An 18,465-nucleotide genomic window follows, 5' to 3' on the forward strand; every position below is an offset into this window, starting at 1 on the left:
AACAGGAAATGCTGTAGTTGAAGTGTGGTTCAGGTGTATATTGTGAAGAAAAATTTCCTATAAGAAACTGGTTGACCCCTCCTGAGTTTGCAGTACTAGCTCTTTTTCTTTTACCTTGAGACTTAAGTGCAGGCCAGGCTCATAGGTCTTACAGTTTCCTATGTAATGATTCAGTCCCTTTGTGTGTAGAGGCGGCTCATGCTCTAGTCTGCCTCTGCACCCCTTGTACCCCTACTTCCAGCTCCCAAGTCTCCTTCCAGTGCAGAAATCTGGACTGTTTTCCCTCTCACACCTGCAGTCCCACAATTAATACCTTGTGCTGAAGAAGAGCCAAGCAGCCTGACTGCCCCCCAGCTCCTGGCCCCCAGGCTTGCTCCCTTCACCTGCCTTTATACCTTTACTCCAGTCTGCCACATCCCTGGAGCATTTGTCTTTTTTACATCAGCATGCACCAACATCTTCTCCTTCCAGCCCCAGTCCTGCATCCTTCCTGTCTATGCAAGTAAAATTGAGTGAATAGGAGTTTGCAGGATGCAAAGCACAGATTGACGGAGGTGACAAGCCAAAGTGTTCAAAAGTACCTCAAATCCTATTAAAACATAATTTAGGAGTCTTGGTCTGTACTGACACAGAGAATTATTCCTGTTCTAGAGGTGCAAAGTCTAGCAGATGGCTGTCTAGTGGAGATCAATTAGCTGCTTCGGGTCCTCAATCCAGCTGACCTGAGGTGGTTAGCTCACTAAATATGTTTAAGGTGATGCTCTTTAGGTATTTTAAAGTTTTCTTTCATGATGTTTTCAAGCTGCCAAGTAACATTTCATTTCTTCAATAATATATAGGTAAGAAGCAAATAAAAGTGTTTTTAAACAAATATTAGCATTGTAGGGGATTTCTGTGTAATTTAATTTCTTTTCTTTCCCTCCTCCTTGTATTTCTGTGTTGTTGTTTTTTTTTCCCTCAGGTGTTTTTGTTCTGACTCAAATCATTAATGTGTTCCGGACAATTCCTCTCACTTTTAAGGACCAATTTATTATTGCCTATGGAGGCCTCCGAGGAGCTATTTGTTTTTCACTTGTATTTCTGCTTCCTCCTGCTGTGTTCCCCAGGAAGAAATTGTTCATCACTGCTGTTATCGTAGTGATATTCTTTACTGTTTTCATTCAGGTAATGCCTTTTTTCTTCTGGACTTCTTCTTTCTCAGACAGGTTGTAAATAATCAGTGGGTAGAAAAACAAATGCCCTGACGCACTGGAAGGAACATACTTGAAGGTACTCTCCATGGTCATAGCTTAAAAAAAATGCTATGCAGAATGCAGAGAGGTAGCAAAAGTATGCCAGATATTAAGTACTTATGCTAACATATAAGTAGTATTAAGTATTTAAGACCTAGTGAGGTTGGAGTAGAGATAAAAGATAATCTGGGTACAGCCCCAGCGCTAATTCCTTGTTAGAATATTTAAAGTTGTGCATTTACTCAGGAGTTTGGTGTTGGATACGGTGCACGGTGAGCAGGGGATGGAAGTCACTGAGGGCACTGAGAGGTGAACTGGAGCGTTTGTCTGGGTGTTAGGCAGTGATCTGTCCAAAAGCTCCAGGTGTGCGGAACAATGTGAAGAACTTGTCTCTTGTGTCAACCTGCCCATGGAGGACTGGTCGGTGTGACCGAGAGAGGGGGAAATGACTGAAACCAGCAAGATGTAGAGGAGGCTAAGCCCCTCGCATAGGCAGGTCAGGCTGGTCATTATCCAGAGCAGTGAGAGAGATTCTGCTACATGGAATTTCAGGACTGTGGGGAAAAATAAATTTTTTGGCCTGCCTTTTACATGGATAAGGGTGTCATGGGAAGTTACAAGTATCTGTGCTCGTGTTTGGGAAAGGGGAAAAGGTGGCTGGAGCCACTGAAGGTCAGTTAGTTGACCTTAGCATGTAAGCTGTGAAAACTGATTTTGAAGGATTGCATAATTTAAAATGTGGAGGTAAATGGAATGTGTTATGAAATGCAACATGGTTTACCAAAGGGAAACTTAGTATCATTCTTTGATAAAACAATTTATTTTCTAGAGTAATCTCATCTAACTGGACTATTGTAAAATCCAGGGGGGGTGTGTGGTTACATAGGAGATTGTTAGCTTAACTACTCGTTAAACTGAGGTTTAGATTGACATTAGGATGATTGTAAAGTAAATGAGGAAGGAGCTGACAGTTTCTGCTATAAAGGAAAATAGAAGCATATAGCCCTTTGGGTCAGAAAGGACCTCTGGAGGTCTCTAGTCCAACCCCGTGCCTGAATCAGGGCCACCTTCAAGCTAAATCACGTTGCTCAGGGCCATGTCAAGTTGAGTTCTGAACAGATTCCCCAGCCTCTCTGGGCACCTGCTCCAGCATTTGACCACCCAGGTTAGATAAGCGGCTGACGAGATGTTGTTAATGGAATTCCTAAAAGTTGTTTTCTGGGGATGATTTTGTTTAATGTTCTCATTATTGACCATGGCACATAAACGTAGGAGTTTTTTGCTGCTGATGTTTCTTGATGACAAGCTTTGGAGGTGTTCTCAGGGTGACAACAAGATGGGATATCATGTAGAAAGAAGAGAATAACTGAGGGCAAATATGATAGAATGAACTGTAACAGTGATAAGTGCAAACATGTTCTTGCTAGGATTTTCTTAGTAGGATTTTTGTCTTATGAAATGGTAGCCTTTCATTTGGAAAAAAATGGAAAGGGAAAAAGGACACAATTGTACTAGGTGATAACAGGGTGGAGTTTAAGTTACCAGTGCAGTGGGGGACAGAAGAAAGGCAAATCTGATCTTAAGACATACTGAGACAGGTATTTCCATCACGGAATAATGTCATGTCCTAGAGTGATCACAGGACTGGTAGGCCTGTTGGGTGAGAGGAGACCAGGATGCCTCGGCCTTAGCAAAATGAAGGAGAAGAGGGAATATAATTACTGTTTATATCAGGGAGTGAACACCAGCAAAGGAGGACAAATGTTGGCACAAGAACAAAGTGGTACAAAGTGACCATGATGCAATTAAGAAGCAGCTTGCTAATTATCAGAACAATGAGGTTCAGGATGAGTGTACAAGTATGAGCAATGGGGCAAAGAAACCTGACTACTTTTAAGATAAAGCTCCATTCATTTGGGGAAAGAAATATGTGACCTGGTTGTCTGGGATAGGAGGGACTGATCTCAACACCGTGAGAGATTCATTCCTCTCCCCTGTGCCAGTCCGCCTATACAAATAAACAAATTGTGTCAATTCTTCCACAAATAATTGTTCAAAACCATTATATCATTCTGGGATAGCCAAAACTTTTTGTTCTGTCTCTGAGAATAGTCAAGCAAGGATACATATTTACAATAAGTCTCAGTGTCATGGGTCTTGAATAGCAATTTGAGTGCTACTGTTGGCACATCTTGAAGTACCTGTTTTGGAAGTAATCACTGAAAATGGAATGATGTGGGATCTGTTTATTAATTCGGAAAACAAGTAAAGGTTTTTCTAATATATAACAGAACTAAAAAAAAAAAAAAGGTTTAAAAATACTTTGGATGGGGTAAGTGACGTATTCCTGATGGGATTTGTCAGGTTGCCCCTCTTGGACTCTTAGCTCTAGGGAGCCCCTTCCTTCCTTCTGTTGCATTAGTGGAGTCTGTGTGCTGACAAGGACTTCATAGCTAATTCTAAGATTGCTAATCACAAGAGTGAGTTCACTATTACAATTATTGTTCAGGCTGGATTTGGGGGTTAAGAAGGTGAAAGGGTATCCAAAGCTAAAAAGATATCTACAGGCATTTTCAATGCTCTGACAGAGATGGAAAAGACCAAAAGGCTTTGTTTTTTCGTTATGTTTATGGGGAATTTTTTTTTCTTCACAGGGAATAACAATTCGCCCACTGGTGGAGTTTCTTGATGTCAAAAGATCAAATAAAAAGCAGCCTGCTGTCAGTGAAGAAATTTATAACAGGGTATGTTGCAGCTTCAGTGCATAGATGAAACCTGCATATAGATGAAATTCCTAGTGGTTTTCAGTAAGACGAAGATTCAGCATACAGTATTACAGAAAAGCACATGCTCTTTTAGATTTCTTTTTGATAGCTGTTATAAGCACATTAACTGTAAAGCTTATATTTAACCTTTGGCAGTTATCAAAATTAGTATTATTACATATCATTATTTTGGAATCTTCACTTTCTTAATTGTTCACCTCTTGAGATAAATTAACCTTCTGTAGTTTGTTTCACATAGGAGATACGTGTTATTTTAGAACTTGGCTACATTAGGAAAAATTACCAATTTAATTACATTATATTGCATTTGAGTTAGTCTAATTAAACAAATGCAAACTCCTCCTAAACACACTCTTAAACTTACTTAACTCTCACATCATCAGCCTCTTAATGGATTTGTATTTGGTACGTGTATGTCTCTAATTATTGCAGTTTACTAGCCATGCATATTCTTGAATGTATTTCTTCTCACAGCATACCTGTGGCAGGTGGTTTGAAATGCCAAAAATGAGGAATAATAAGGGGCACATTCAGCAAAGAATTCAATCTAGGCATCTAAAAGTCCATCTTTTTAGAGCTTATCCTTTGGACATATCTACCAGGATTTCCCCCCTGAGTTTGAGAGACCCCTACTGTGGTACTCGAATTAAGAGCAAACGCGCTGCCTCTGGGGATCAAGTGAGATCTTAGCTGAACTGATTCACTCTTTTGTCATTCATAATAGGCTGAGGAAGAGTGTGTTTCTAATATTAGGTGACCAGGATGCTTTGAGGTGACGCTAAACCACAGTTCCCTAATATAGGAGCTCAGGACCTGATGCTGAGTATCTCAGCTCTGTCCTGTGCATCCCGAGGGGGCAGCGCTGACGTGGGGAGCTGCTGCCCACTCAGTCTCTCTCCTCCTCAAAGTCATGCCTGGTTCACTCTCAGGCCTGGGGAAGTCCCTGAAGAAGTCCCAGGCATAGCCCTAAGTGGTTAGGGAACTCAAAAGAAATGAAAATATGGGAAAACCAAATTAACTGCAGATTCAGGCAGGAGCTGGGCAAGACTGACGTGGAAATTAGGAACTAACTTTTGCAATTGTGAGGCTGTGAGCTAAGGAAGCTCCAGGGGGACAAAACGTAATCTTGGCTCTGAGTTTGGTTAGACTGCGTTTAGTTAAACTGAAGCATCATCCTGAATTCTGACTGGACTTTCCTGTTCTGAAGTCAGAAACTAATAATATCTAAGGGCAAGCCAAGCGATGTCTCTAAGTTTATGTAATGAACCAACGTTTCCCCTTTAGTTCTTTGACCACGTGAAGACTGGAATTGAAGATGTGTGTGGACACTGGGGTCACAACTTTTGGAGAGATAAGTAAGAATGGCATTTAAAACTCTTTGTTATACAGGAGCGTTGAACTGGCTCAGCAGCAACAAACGAAGGTTGTTGGGCATCGTATTTCATTTTAGCATTTTGTTCTTGAAAGCGGATGGTTGTTTTTAGAACATGTGGGTTACAATGGGAAAGCGGCAAAACAATGCCTTTTTACTAAACCACAAGCAAGTAGAACAAAATCTCCAGCTGGGAAGAAATGCAACCCTCTGATCCCAGGGTAAAGGATTTTGTACCTTCTGAGGGTGCGTGTCATCTCCCTATTTCTGACTGTTTCAGAGCGCTTCCTGTATGTCTGCTGAGACATTCATCCCATCTGGCTTTCCTCCTGCAAATTGTACGTCTCTGTGGTGTGAAGTGAGGGGGTTAGTTCCCTATTTGATGGGAAACATACAAAAGCTTTGGGACTTTCTCTAGAAAGATTGAGGCACTACCTGGCATGAGGTGCCTGAGAGATCCTAATGGCAGGCAGCTCCACAGTTCTTGATGGTATTATTTAGGACTTAGTGTCAGTTAAGAAGATTACTACTGGCAATACCTGAATAATTCACGTTTTCAGTTTAGCTGCTGAATCATCATCATCATTGGTTTGGATCTAACTCCCTTTTTTTCAGAGGCACACTCTTTTACACCCAAATTCTTTAGTCCCAAAGCATGGGCATTGCTCACTCACCTTCTAGTCACTGCTCCAACAAGAATTTAAGTGTTTTCTACAAAAAGGAACAGCACCAGCAGGAAGGGCTGAGAAAAGCCCTCTCCAAATGACTTGAGGGCATGACAGTGAGGACACTCTCCTGACAGATGTACGACATGGGTACAACTTTCCTTTACTCAGTCTGGTTGTCCTCCAGTCTGTGTGAGATATTTAATTAACAGATTACGGAGCAAAGGAGAGTTCCACCTCTTCACGACCTTCAGAAACATTTTTGACCCAAATTCAAGAATAATTTCAGAATGGCCAGAGGGCAGAATATTTTTGGACAAACAAAATCACCCCAGCTGTAATCAATATTTTTTCACTAAGCATCCAAGAGGGTTGCAGTCGCTTTAGAGAAAGGGAGAACTTCCAAAGTTTTACAAAAGCAGGCTAAAATTTCAAAGAAAAAGCAGCCAGTGCAAATTTAGACCTTTTATTTGTTGTTACAGTAAATATTTAATGTTCTCTTTGTCTCACTGAAAATGGAGAATTAAAAATAATATTGTCTAATAACACAGAATACCTAAAAGTTAGAAGTTGCTGCTAGGGAGACTGTCCATTAACGTATTAACGAAAACATAGGTTAAGTCTGTCTATCTGAAGCAAAGATGAACTTGACCCTTTATTGTGTTACTCAGCAGTAGGTCATTAATATGAACAGGCACATGCCCAGGGATTAAACTCCTTCACAATTGTGTTAACGACAGTATATTGGCTTTCCTTAACTATGCACAGTAAAAATTAACTGGTTGGGTTGGTTTGCCTCACGTACAGGTTTAAAAAGTTCGACAATAAATACCTGCGAAGACTTCTAATCCGGGAGAACCAGCCCAAATCCAGCATTGTTTCTTTGTACAAGAAGCTGGAAATCAAACATGCTATTGAGATGGCAGAGAGTGGAATGATAAGCAAGGTCCCATCGTCGGTGTCTCTCAGGTAAGCCAGCGATGCCAGCGTGGCCGAGTGTTTCGGCTGGCTTCACGTAATTTATTTCACAGCCCAGTCCATAGGCAGGATAATCGCTTTGACTTAGGACACTTTGTGTCCAAATGTCACCCGAGCAGTAAGCGGATGTGAAACAAGAACGTTTCATTTGCAGCTCACACACGAAGTGCTCGGTGAGCTGTGCTCATCCGGAGCGTGTAGTTTTACAAGGGCAGCTGCTCCCGGGAACATTGATTTGCCATGTAGAGCGGAGCTGGATTTGAACCAGTACCTGGACATCTGCTGCGAATAGCTATGAGGGAAGCCTGAGGGGCATTCTGAAAAGTGCCTTAATCAAATTTACAATTTAATGCAATTTCTGTGAAATTTTGGAGATTGAATTTTGAGCCTTACCACTGACTCAAATGAGATCAAGGTTGGATTCTGATGTGTTTCATTTTTACCTGTTCTTTGGTTGGTTTGAAATGTTATTTCCAACTCTAATGAAGGAAATAGTTCAAATGTAATTCCCAATCATAAAAATAAAAACATTCTTCCTCTCTTTCTCTTTCCCTATTTTTCTGGTTTTTATTCTGCCACAGTGAATATCATGAAGGAAAAATAAAGCCACTTTCTCCCACTGAAATGGAAAACATGCGAGAAATATTAACAAAGAATCTCTACCAAATACGACATCGGGTAAGGATGAAGTTTCGCATACTGAAATATCCCACTACTGTTTGAACATACTGATTACCTTCCTAACATATCTTTGGGCTAGTGCAGCATCTACTGTACCATGGCATAATAATTAATGCTGTTATTTACTTTTATTGCCTATGAATCCATTTTCTATCACATGTACAGCAACAGATTCATACTCCTTTATGTAAATAGCTTGCTTGATCTCATACTATAGATAAAGATTAATGTTTTTGTTTTGTTATTATCTGCAATATACTTATATTACTGAAAAAGGATCATAGGTGAAAATTCAACCCAACATTGTCCCACTTATATCAGTGTTTTAGTCACTTCATGATATGGGATTAGATTTCCTATTTGCCTCCAGTCGTGAAGTTGTTTGTATTAAGAGCAGAGGTGATGAGCTGGAAAAACAGTGAAATAAAAGCAAAAGGACATTTCACATTTACCCTCCTGTGGCTAAGTAGTTTGAATGTCTGAGCCCTTGGAAAGCATTCAAAAGCAGAGCAAGCTTCAGCTTGCTGGAGGTAAAAATGACTTCCCCCTAGGTGACTCATTGCTTTCAAATGTGCATCCTCTATTGACATATTGACTGAGCTAGGACAATGTGGGGGTAAACAGTGTATTGAGCCAGCTTTTTCCAACTTATCTTTCATTATAAATATCAGCAGGTTAAAAAAAAAAACAACAAACAAAACAGGTACTTGTGAAGCAGCTGACTAAAAAAATGCTGGCGTAATTACTGTTCTTGTTCTTAATCATCTGCAATATGATTTTGTTCACAAGGATTCATGCTGCTTATTAAAACATAAAGCAAGCACTTTATTATGCACTGTGCTTATAGTTCAACACATTTGACATTATGCTTTTCAGAATGTAACCACTGCTTTTATATTTCAGACAATGTCATATAACCGACATAGCCTGGCTGCAGATGCAAATGAAAAGCAGGCCAAAGAAATTCTGATCCGTCGCCGGCACAGCCTTAGGGAGAGCCTGAGGAAAACTAACAGCCTGTCAAGAGAAAGACCGGTACTTACATGTTGGTTGTTTTATAGAAAGCAGTTCTTTGTAGCTAAATGCCATGCAGAAAAAAGCTTTCTGATATGCAGGAAAAATAAATCCTGAATTTGGAAGACAACTGTACATCTAATGTCACACTAACACCTTGAGTTGCAATACATGGGCCCCTTAATTTGTGTTGACCCCTTCAGCAAAGCTTCAGTCTTATATGGGAGTGGGATGCGCTGCCATAATTTTATCTCAGAGGAGCTGAACAGTACACTGTACGCAGTGTACTTCTAAGGGATGGTCAGTATTCTCTATCAGTATTTTGATGAAGTGAGGATGATCGAGGTCAAAAATGACTTTGAGATAGACAAACTACTTACAGTATGCTCCAAAATATGGGAAGGAGAACTTTTAACTGAGTCAGTCAGAGTGAGCTCTTAATTTGAAAAATGTTGTAGGCTCTTTAGTATTCATAAAACATAGTCAGGACTTCAGGTTTTGCAACCTGAATAGGAAAACCCCTTCTGCCACCAAGAAATGCTGTGGCATGATAATATTTGGCTCTCTGAGGCAATCCTGCAATACCTTCACTGTGAACGTCAGACTATATTTGAATGGAGCACACTGATTCAGCAGGGAAGCTGATCCCCCAAATAATCTTTCCGGTTTAGGTATCAGGGAAATTAACCATCCTATAAATATGTATTTTTGTGTTACAGGAATACTTAGTGACTGTTGTCTTCATTGATACAGTTATTCTTCAGCAGCTGAGACTGGAATGATGTCTCCAATAAGTGCTATATATCATTTGTGATCATTGCCAGGGCTACTGTGGTTTGTCACAATAAGTCTGTTCCTGAATGATTTTTTTCCCTCTCAACCACAGTTACATATGTTGTCATACAAACAAATTATTTACTAGGTGGAATAATGAAGAGACTCAGCAGGATTGAGACATTTTTGGGGTAGGGAAAGAAACAGAGCGTCTGACAGCTTTTAAAATGCACAGGCTGTAAATTTTAAAATAATTATCCTTAGATAAATCCACCACAGAGGCAAGCATAGTGGTCCTGAGCAACACAACAATATCCAAAGAGGAAAAATCTCTCATGGAAAATAAATTTCCTTTCAGGTTCCCTTTGAGTGTGCAACAGTGAATAGCACAAGCAGAGAAGAACAAGTAGACTGTAAAGGTTTAAAAAATCTTTGTAACAAATGTAAGAAAGGATGCCCTTGAGAAACTTCTGAATTTAAAAAAAAAAGCAACCTCTCCTGGAAAGTACCACTCATGTTCCAGGAAGTATGAGGTGTGCTCTGCTCCCGGGGCCTTTAGAGCTCAGTCTTGGGAAAACAAGGATTTTATGCCCTGAACTGGTAAATGATCACGCTGATGCCTAACTTCCCCATCAGTTTCAGTGTGACTAGTCAACTGTATCAAGTCATTTATATGTATAAAGCGCTTGCAGGATCAGAATACAGATTAGTTCATGTGCCCAAGCTTCAGTCTCAACCTAATTTTTGCAGCTGACTAATAAAAAGTTTCAAACTGGAGTAGCATGAAGTGATGCCATGCTTGCAGCATTTGCCTGCCTTAGGAAAACCCGTACAGGTAAGGTTGAGGTTAGAGAGCATACATTTATTAACTTTGATCTCAGAGGGCATATCACTAGGCTTTCCTTTGATTAAGATGCTTGAGATATTACTCAGTTTTTACCTTAGTTAGCACAGACCTCAACCAGCAATCAGCATTAACTTGAGTGTGTAGTAAAAGATCACATATTAGCTAATCCCAAACTACTCTCCAACCCTTTAGCTACATAAACCCGTTCAAGCCTCAGTTGTGTATCTTAACATACATCATGCAGGTACTTCAGTCTGCAGTAGCTCAACATTTCTTATATTTCTTTGCGCGCAGGCTGCTGCAAATACAAAAAGATTCCTTTCACTTCCTAAAAACACTAAACTCCCAGAGAAACTACGAGTGCGAAATAAAACATCTTCCAGAGGTAATGAAATATTTTCTGCTGTCTCTTACTATGCTGCAGTCATTTTGCCTATGTAGAAGGAAAGTTTTCCAGGGATGACATGGAGAAATCAGCATATTAGTTTTCAAATAAATGCTAAATATTTTACGTACACACGCTTGCATTCTAGAGTTAATAACTTCATAGCCTATTTCTAGGTGTTGGGTATTTAGCAGGGGTCTTAGAGCATTAAAAGCAATGAGTCCTAAAGGAGATATTTGAGTGAAATGCCACAGCAAGCAGAGTCTTGCAGGGCTTTCTCAGTTCCAATGCTGTAGTGGTGTAGTCCTCCCAGCACATCTCCTCATGTGGGCAAGCAGCAGCCTGGAACACGTCTGCACCAGAAACACTGCTATGGCTCATTCTCCTTGCCTGTGTTCCATAACGTCCAGATCTCCCTCTTGGATTATGAGCCTATTTGGTTTCTTTTCTCACTGGGGACAGGGTAGAGGACACTACCCTGAGAACCAAACCAGAGAGGAGAATGAGGGCATGAGGTCTGATTTATAGTTCTCATGAAGAATGTCTCAAAATGCTGTGGTTTACAACCAAAATGTCTTTTTTTTTTTTTTTTTTTCCCTGCCTAAACTCACAAATGTTTTATATTGGAGTTCTTGAATTCTAACAGAAAATTTAAAAATCTGGAGGAAGACAACCATTTGATGTGAAAACTTTGCCCAATTCTATATATTACTTTTGATTATTACTGGTTGCATTACCATGCTTATACCATGCTCATACCATGCTCAGGAGCATTTCCTTTCATAACAAGCAACCACTGAGATCTCTTTTTGGGAAGATTAAATCTCTACAGTCACAAAAATGTCCTGATCCCCACCACAATTAGTTTCCCACTCTTCCAAATTAATTTAGAAATAAACCATGGTTTTGTCTGTTAATAATTACATCTTTGCTGTCCTGAATGTAGGATGACTTTTATTCTTTAGTTATGTCTGCAGAGGTCACCTACTGTCACCTAGAATTAAAGAGGAAATGTGCCTCCAGATTATTCAATTATCAAAAAATATATTATTTGACATATTGGGGGGGGGGGGAGAAAGCCTGCAAACACAGTCTGATGAAGACCTTCCTTGATATATAATTATCTGGGTGAATGGACAATTATGTGGTGATATATTTTGTTGACCCCTTCCTCACCTTTTTAAAAGAAATAACATACAGGCTACTAATGGATGTTGTTCTTATGACAGTTGCACAATACGCAATTCTTTGCTTTAATATATTTCACAGAACCATAGAATGGTTTGGGTTGGAAGGGACCTCAAAGACCATCTAGTTCCAACCCCCCTGCAAGGGGCAGGGACACCCTCCACTAGACCAGGTTAAGTCATATCTGACATAGGTCTAAGAACGAATCTAAGGCATTCATAAATGCTTGTTAAAATGATTATCAAATGACTGAAGTGTGCAAGTTTTGATGAAGACATTAATCAATTTAAAAGAATTCTGCTGGGGAAAATATATGCACATGTACACATCCAGAAAGCTTCCAGCTTGGTTTACCTGACAGCGATCATTTAAGAGCATTCTCTGAATGATTATGCCAGCTTTCCCGTGACCATTTTCTACCCTGCTGTGAGGAGGTGAAGGAGTCTGCAGCACTTGCATCCTGTGAGATTTGCCCTGTGGATTTTCTTTGATATCTATCATTCAGGCGTATTAAGGACAGGATGTTTCCACCCATCTGTACATTGACCTTGGGAGATCCTTTGCTCGGTGGAGTATTGATGCTCCTTTCCCAAAGTCAAGTTTCTAGAGCCCCTGTACATGTCGTGCTCTGGAAATGCCTCTAAGATTAGATTTCATGGGATATGAGGGTGAGAAATCTCATTTTTGTATCCAGCTTGGACATAAGCAGGCACTAGACTCCAAGTAGCTCAGAGAGAGACAGGTTTTTCCATGTCCAGAGCCAGAACTGGGCAGATGTCGACTCAAAAAGGGGGTGCTTGGAGATTAAGGAGCAGCTGAGTGCGGGCTTTCTAAAAATTGCAGTTTTGAGGGGAGGGATGTTTCTAAGTCAAATCTATTGTCTGTCCTGACAGAGTTAAGTGTCTATTACCGGGTCTAATCAGAAAGCATCGAATTTAGGAAACATGGGGAAACTTTCTTCTACGGCTGCTAGTGCTCAGTGTGCTGTTACTTGAATATTCCTGAAAGAGTAATATTCTGCACCTAAAATTTTAATTTTGTTTTCAATTAACAGTGGGTGACAGCAGTGACTCTGAGATGGATGCCGCTACCACAGTGCTCAATCTAAGACCCAGAGCAGGGAAAATCTTGAGAGACCAGAGACTGAGACAGCAGAGGCCAACTCCTGAGTTTAGGGTGGAGTGGAAGAATGAAGTTGACGGGAGCCAGGACGGCCGAGGAGAGCAGCAGGAGCCGAGCGCCTTGCCTCAGCCATCCATTGGGTTCAGGCAGCCGCTGCTGACGAGACCAAGATTTGGCACTCTGAGCAGGGAAGACTTGACTGCAGACCATGGGTCAGCAAGACCTATGCCACCACCACGGTTAGTTAGGCAGGCATCGCAAGGGGAAAGGCAGAGGAATAAGCCCGAGAACCAGACGTACTGAACATAGCAAAAAGAGAATTATTCATAATAAACCATGGGCGTATCAAATTAGGATTCTAAACTATCTGATCAGACTATGGGATCCATTAAAAAAAAAAAAAAAGCCTCTATGTGGATCTAAGCACTTCCATTTGGGTAAAGTCAATGCCATTAACTAAGTGAAAGGAATACTGGAGCAATTGCAAAGCTGAAGACATAAAAAAAAAAAATCTCTTTTATAAATAACTTATGGCAGTGCTTTAATTACATTATTTCCACTATTAAGATAGGATGGAAATGTGCCTTATCGCATCATCTCTTGTGGAATCAAATCATGCAGGTTCAATACCCAGTTATCCATTGAAAAGCATTGTTGAAAGTCCGGTGATGAATGGGTTCTTAAAAAAATTCTGTGTCATTTCAGATTTTATTTATAATCAAATAATACTTATTTTAACTAGAGCTTTAATATGAGTAACACTGAAAATTGCACAAAGCACCTCTCATATAGACTTTATAAGAAGAATAAATATATTCCTGAAGCCCAGTTTGTTCGAAGAGCTGTGATGCAGAAAAAGAGGAAGAAGAGAAGGAACAAGCTGTAGGAGCAGAATTGCAAATACAGTTTACAGAGAGGAGTTGCAACAGAGACAAGACCTGAATAGCTTGAATTTTTACATTCTGAATTTTTGGCAATATGTAACCTTTGAAAGCTACTGAGGATCACCAAAGGAAATCTTGACTTTCACTAATGTCAGCAAGAGCTAAGAGCACCTAGCAGGACACTAAAAGCCCTAAAAAGAGAAAACTTCAAGCAGATAAATAACGTTCTTATTCGAAATCGCTTTTGCACCTTAGTTTCTTGGTTGCAGTGCAAACACGGCAGTAGAATAGTTGCAGAGCGCTGCATGTAGACAAGGCAAGCAGTCTCCTGTTTGAGTCAGGGACCACTAAGACTCATGAAAGCTCGTTCACTCATGCTTGTGACCCTGCTCAGCTTCTTTTACTTTTTGTTTCCTCATCTGTAAAAGGGGAAAGATAATCTTTTCTTTGTCTGAGCTATGCACTCCAAGGAGCAAAAATGTTCCATCTGATTTGTTTGTGCAGAAAAATAGCACAGTGGGGCCCTGGAATCAGTTGAAGTCACTGTGCACCTTAATAACACCCACCAGAAACACGGACTTCTTCATCCCAGCGTAAATGGCAGCCATTTGAGTGCATACGGGAAGGGAGGGTGCATTAAAATAAATGATACTTAACTGTAGCTCTCAGGAATTTGCACTTTCTGTCCCACTTAATCTGTCTTAAGTTTTGAGCTTGCTCTAGCACAGATACACATTTCAGCACAATGCAGAAATCATTTTCTTTCTACTTGTTACAAGATTGATAACTTTCATTGAAGAATGTACACTGTGAAATCATAACTTTTCTTTTTCGTTAGCACATTTCTAAATCTGTGGGCAATAAGATTCCTTTTTTATTTAAGCTTGTTTTGAAAGAACTATTAAAAATCAGAATTTCCTTTTAAAGTCACTGGGTAGATTTCTTTCAAAGATTCATGGGTGGGATTGATAAATTAATTTTATAAATGGGGATTAAGACTTTCCTTCTTCTAACAGCTTTTTCAAAATATTCATTTCATGTATGTATTTGAAATGTTAAACCTTCCTGAACTCTTTTATTGGGACAGGTTTTTTAGTCTTTTTTTCTCTGTTCCAGCTATGGAAGTTTCTGCTGCGTGTCAAATGCAAAGTCTAAGCTGCAGAGGGATGGCTATGTGAACCCTAGAAATCTCAAACGTTCATGGCTAATCTCAACACGTGATTTTTGTGGAAGGCAATACTTAGCTATCCTTTAATGATCATCTCTTGTTTGTAAATAAAACTGGGTTCAAACAAACCCAGGAAGCTTTAAAAACAAATTTGAATTTCTCTTTCAACTGGTAAATATGTTCCATCAGTAAAATTGTCAGCAAGTACTCTGTCACTGCATTATCAGGATCATGTCTGAATAAGAAAGAAGCCTTAAGTTTGGATTTTAGTTTTGAAACCGTGTCCTCCTTGCAGCTCAGACTGTTTAGATTAGGTGTTTTATATCAAGCCCATCTGAAATCTGACCAAATAAATAAATGTGAAATGTTGCACATCAACATTTAGTTTACTCCCTGTGGAGCTCTCTTTCATGTGCTGGTAATGACCAAGCAATTGACTTGTATCTGGGGAAAGCTGCCTTTTTTTTTCAAATGGTTGTCATGTTTTATGGCACAATTTTAAATACTGAACGCAGGTTTCAGGAACCTTAGTGCTTTGCTGGTTGTCCCTTAGTACAGTGCATGCTCAGATCATTGGTACTTCAAGTGGGTGCCCCGTTGTACAAGCAAATCAAATTGGAGGTCCTTTTTATGAAATGTGGTCTTGAGCTCTTGATGCTTCAAAACATGCTAGCACATTGTTATGTTTCCAAAGCACTTTGAGATCCACAGAATACAAGCATCGAGGCAGATCTCCAGCATGGTTACACTGTGAAGCAGAATCACAAATTTTCTGGGACTCTGTCTCTTTGCAAGTGCTCTCTCCCTTCCTCGCTCCTGCTCCTCCCACCCTTTTTGGGCTCTTTTCCACCACTGCTGGGTCAGGCCCTCATCACCTCTGGGAACTGCTTTCCTGGGCAATCTCCTCAGTAGCAATGACAGCAGCAGGCAACACAGGCTGTGTTCCAGGTAGCCCTTCTCATTCAGCTCTTGCTCTGGTTTGCGTCAGAGGTTTGCCTTTCTTGCTTCCACCCCCACCCCCTGCAAAGGAAAAACAAGTTCAATAGCACTTTTTCATCTTTCTAAAAGGCCCATCTAACTTCAGTTTCCAGAGGAGACTTTTCCTTCATATTATATCAAAGAGTTTGTCCGCTGGAGAATGAAATGCCCAATAAATCTGTGCTTGAGCACCATCTGATGGGGAAAGTCGTGTATTGACCAGGAACATGTTTTTCATTTTTTCAGGAAACTGCATCTTCAGCAGTGACTGGGAAACTCGCCAAATGCACATATACAAATTTTTTGTTTCCAGATGGACTCCCTAGTACACTCTGTAGTATCAACATTTAATGCCTTGGTGAGGAAGCACAATGCCCAGTTGTCCAGTTTAGGGACAGTAGGAAAATATATATGTTACATTGGATTCTGTGAATTTCTTTTCCCCTTCAGCTGCTGAGAGGTCCATAAATCGAAAGCAACTAGGGTAAGAAAGTAGGTATAGCAAGGGCAAGAGAGTAGATAGACATCCAATTATCTGTTTTAAGCAGATATTTGAAAATGAGAATAATTTGCCATAAGAGACGAAATTTTAAGGGCTGTCCTACCTGGTACTAAAGTATAATGCAAGCTCCACTGAAACCACAGGTGTTTAACAAAAGAAAACCATGAGGCATAACAATTTGGAAACTTTAGAATATCCTTCTCCACTGAAGTCACATAGAAATCACATAGAGAAACAAAGTTAAAAATTTGGCCAAAATAACATGCATGCTGCTATGAAGAGTATCTTAGGGTCTCAGGGAGCAAACACCCTGCAGCCTGTATGGGCTTTTTCAAGGGATGCCAAGTCCACCAAGTCCAGAGACCAGCAACATTTTAAGGCTGATGTTGCAAGAAATGGTTCAGCTGGTCACCATTTCCAACATTATCTAAATTTTGCCAACATCCCCCAGCTCCTGAAGAAAAGATGAAGGATTTTGAAATTGGCTGGAGGAATGCTTTGTACTACAAGAGCTCTGATCCTATAAAAATACGCTTGTGAATATGCTTAAAACACGTCATCTGCAACAGACAGCCCCAGCCAGGCCAACGACAGTTGGGAGGCTCAGTCCAGGAAACATGATGCAAGCAGGAGAAAGAGGAACTGCTGTAGGACACAGTGGAGAGAAAAGTCAAGGACTACCTAACTCACCTGATTCAGGTGCTATTTAAATCCAGGAGAGATAGGAGGACTAACAGTCTTTTTTTTATCTTTTTAGCAGATCATGATGTAACTTGTACTTTCTAGACAAACTTGCAGCTGTGTTTGACACTGTCAGTGGTGTGAACCACCACGAGGAAGCTGTTTTACAACTTGCAAGTCAAAGGGTTTTATCTCCCTCTTGGCCTGTTTACTAGAAGGCCAGCTAAATGGGGACCTACTTAAGAATAAAAAAGGAAAGGCAGCTTAATTCTTCTGTGAACATTTGAAGGAACCTTAGCATTTGGGAGTTATCTGAAGTTGGAGCTGAAAATTGTCCCTCTTGGATATTGTGCTGAGCCACTGGAGAATCTTCTCCACCAGAATTATTCTTGCAGGTGGTAGACTGATCTTCTAATAGGACAACACAATGGAAGGTTGGGTTAGCATCATTGCTCTCCCAAGTAGGCAAACACTGATGCGGTTTCTGTACAGCGCTGATGTGCTTTGGAAGCCTTTTTATCCTCTGAGATTTGACGGCATATGAGGGACTAGGATTGCAGAAGGAAAAGTGATAGTTACACTGGCTGCTCTGGTGAGTCTCATTGGTTCATGATCTGAAACTTGCTCGGGTTTACAGTTGTGATTTGCGAGTTATGACAGCACCCTAATTACCATAGGCTTTGTTTCAAAAAGTAAGGTTTTGCCACAAAAGGAAAAGGCATTTTAAATACCCCAGTTTACTTCCCCCCCCCCCCCCCCCCCCGTATCTAAGACCTCCTATTTATTACAAATTTGACAGAATGGAAGAGCAGTGCCTATGATGTAGCACATCTTAAAAATAGTTCTTTCATGCTAATATAGGATTAAAAATAACTGGAAATTTGGGGTTATTTCTCCTTGTAAGTTAACACAGAAATTTTTCAAAACTTCCCTTAAAAACAAGCTCTACAAATTTTCATTTTTATAATAAGGCCGAGCTCCACTCACAATCATTTGATTCTAAAAGTTCAGGCTCCAATGTACTCCCTTACAAGATTCACGATCAGCTCTTTGTGAATGAGTCTTCAGAATTATAGCAGTTAACAGCACAGTCAAGTCTTGGGTTTTCAAATCCCAAAGCTCCAAGCTATAAAGCATCACTTACCCAGGAGTATTCCACAGCACCCATAAACAAATGGGGGCTGGCAGCACCCAAACATACCCACAGA

General features: G+C 40.3%; 1 protein-coding gene across 1 annotated transcript in view; it reads left to right on the forward strand.

The window, feature by feature from the left end:
* The window catches only part of SLC9A2 (solute carrier family 9 member A2), a 33,384-nt gene extending 19,813 nt beyond the window's left edge, over positions 1 to 13,571 (forward strand). The window contains exons 5-12 of the mRNA XM_075738740.1: positions 962 to 1,164; positions 3,887 to 3,976; positions 5,303 to 5,373; positions 6,863 to 7,024; positions 7,615 to 7,711; positions 8,618 to 8,749; positions 10,644 to 10,734; positions 12,977 to 13,571. Coding sequence (XP_075594855.1) covers positions 962 to 1,164; positions 3,887 to 3,976; positions 5,303 to 5,373; positions 6,863 to 7,024; positions 7,615 to 7,711; positions 8,618 to 8,749; positions 10,644 to 10,734; positions 12,977 to 13,347 — 1,217 coding nt within the window. The 3' untranslated portion in view covers positions 13,348 to 13,571. The remainder of the gene's footprint in view (positions 1 to 961; positions 1,165 to 3,886; positions 3,977 to 5,302; positions 5,374 to 6,862; positions 7,025 to 7,614; positions 7,712 to 8,617; positions 8,750 to 10,643; positions 10,735 to 12,976) is intronic.
* Positions 13,572 to 18,465: the final 4,894 nt, after the last annotated feature.

Source organism: Balearica regulorum, chromosome 1 (assembly GCF_011004875.1).
Source record: "Balearica regulorum gibbericeps isolate bBalReg1 chromosome 1, bBalReg1.pri, whole genome shotgun sequence".
NCBI lineage: Eukaryota > Metazoa > Chordata > Aves > Gruiformes > Gruidae > Balearica > Balearica regulorum.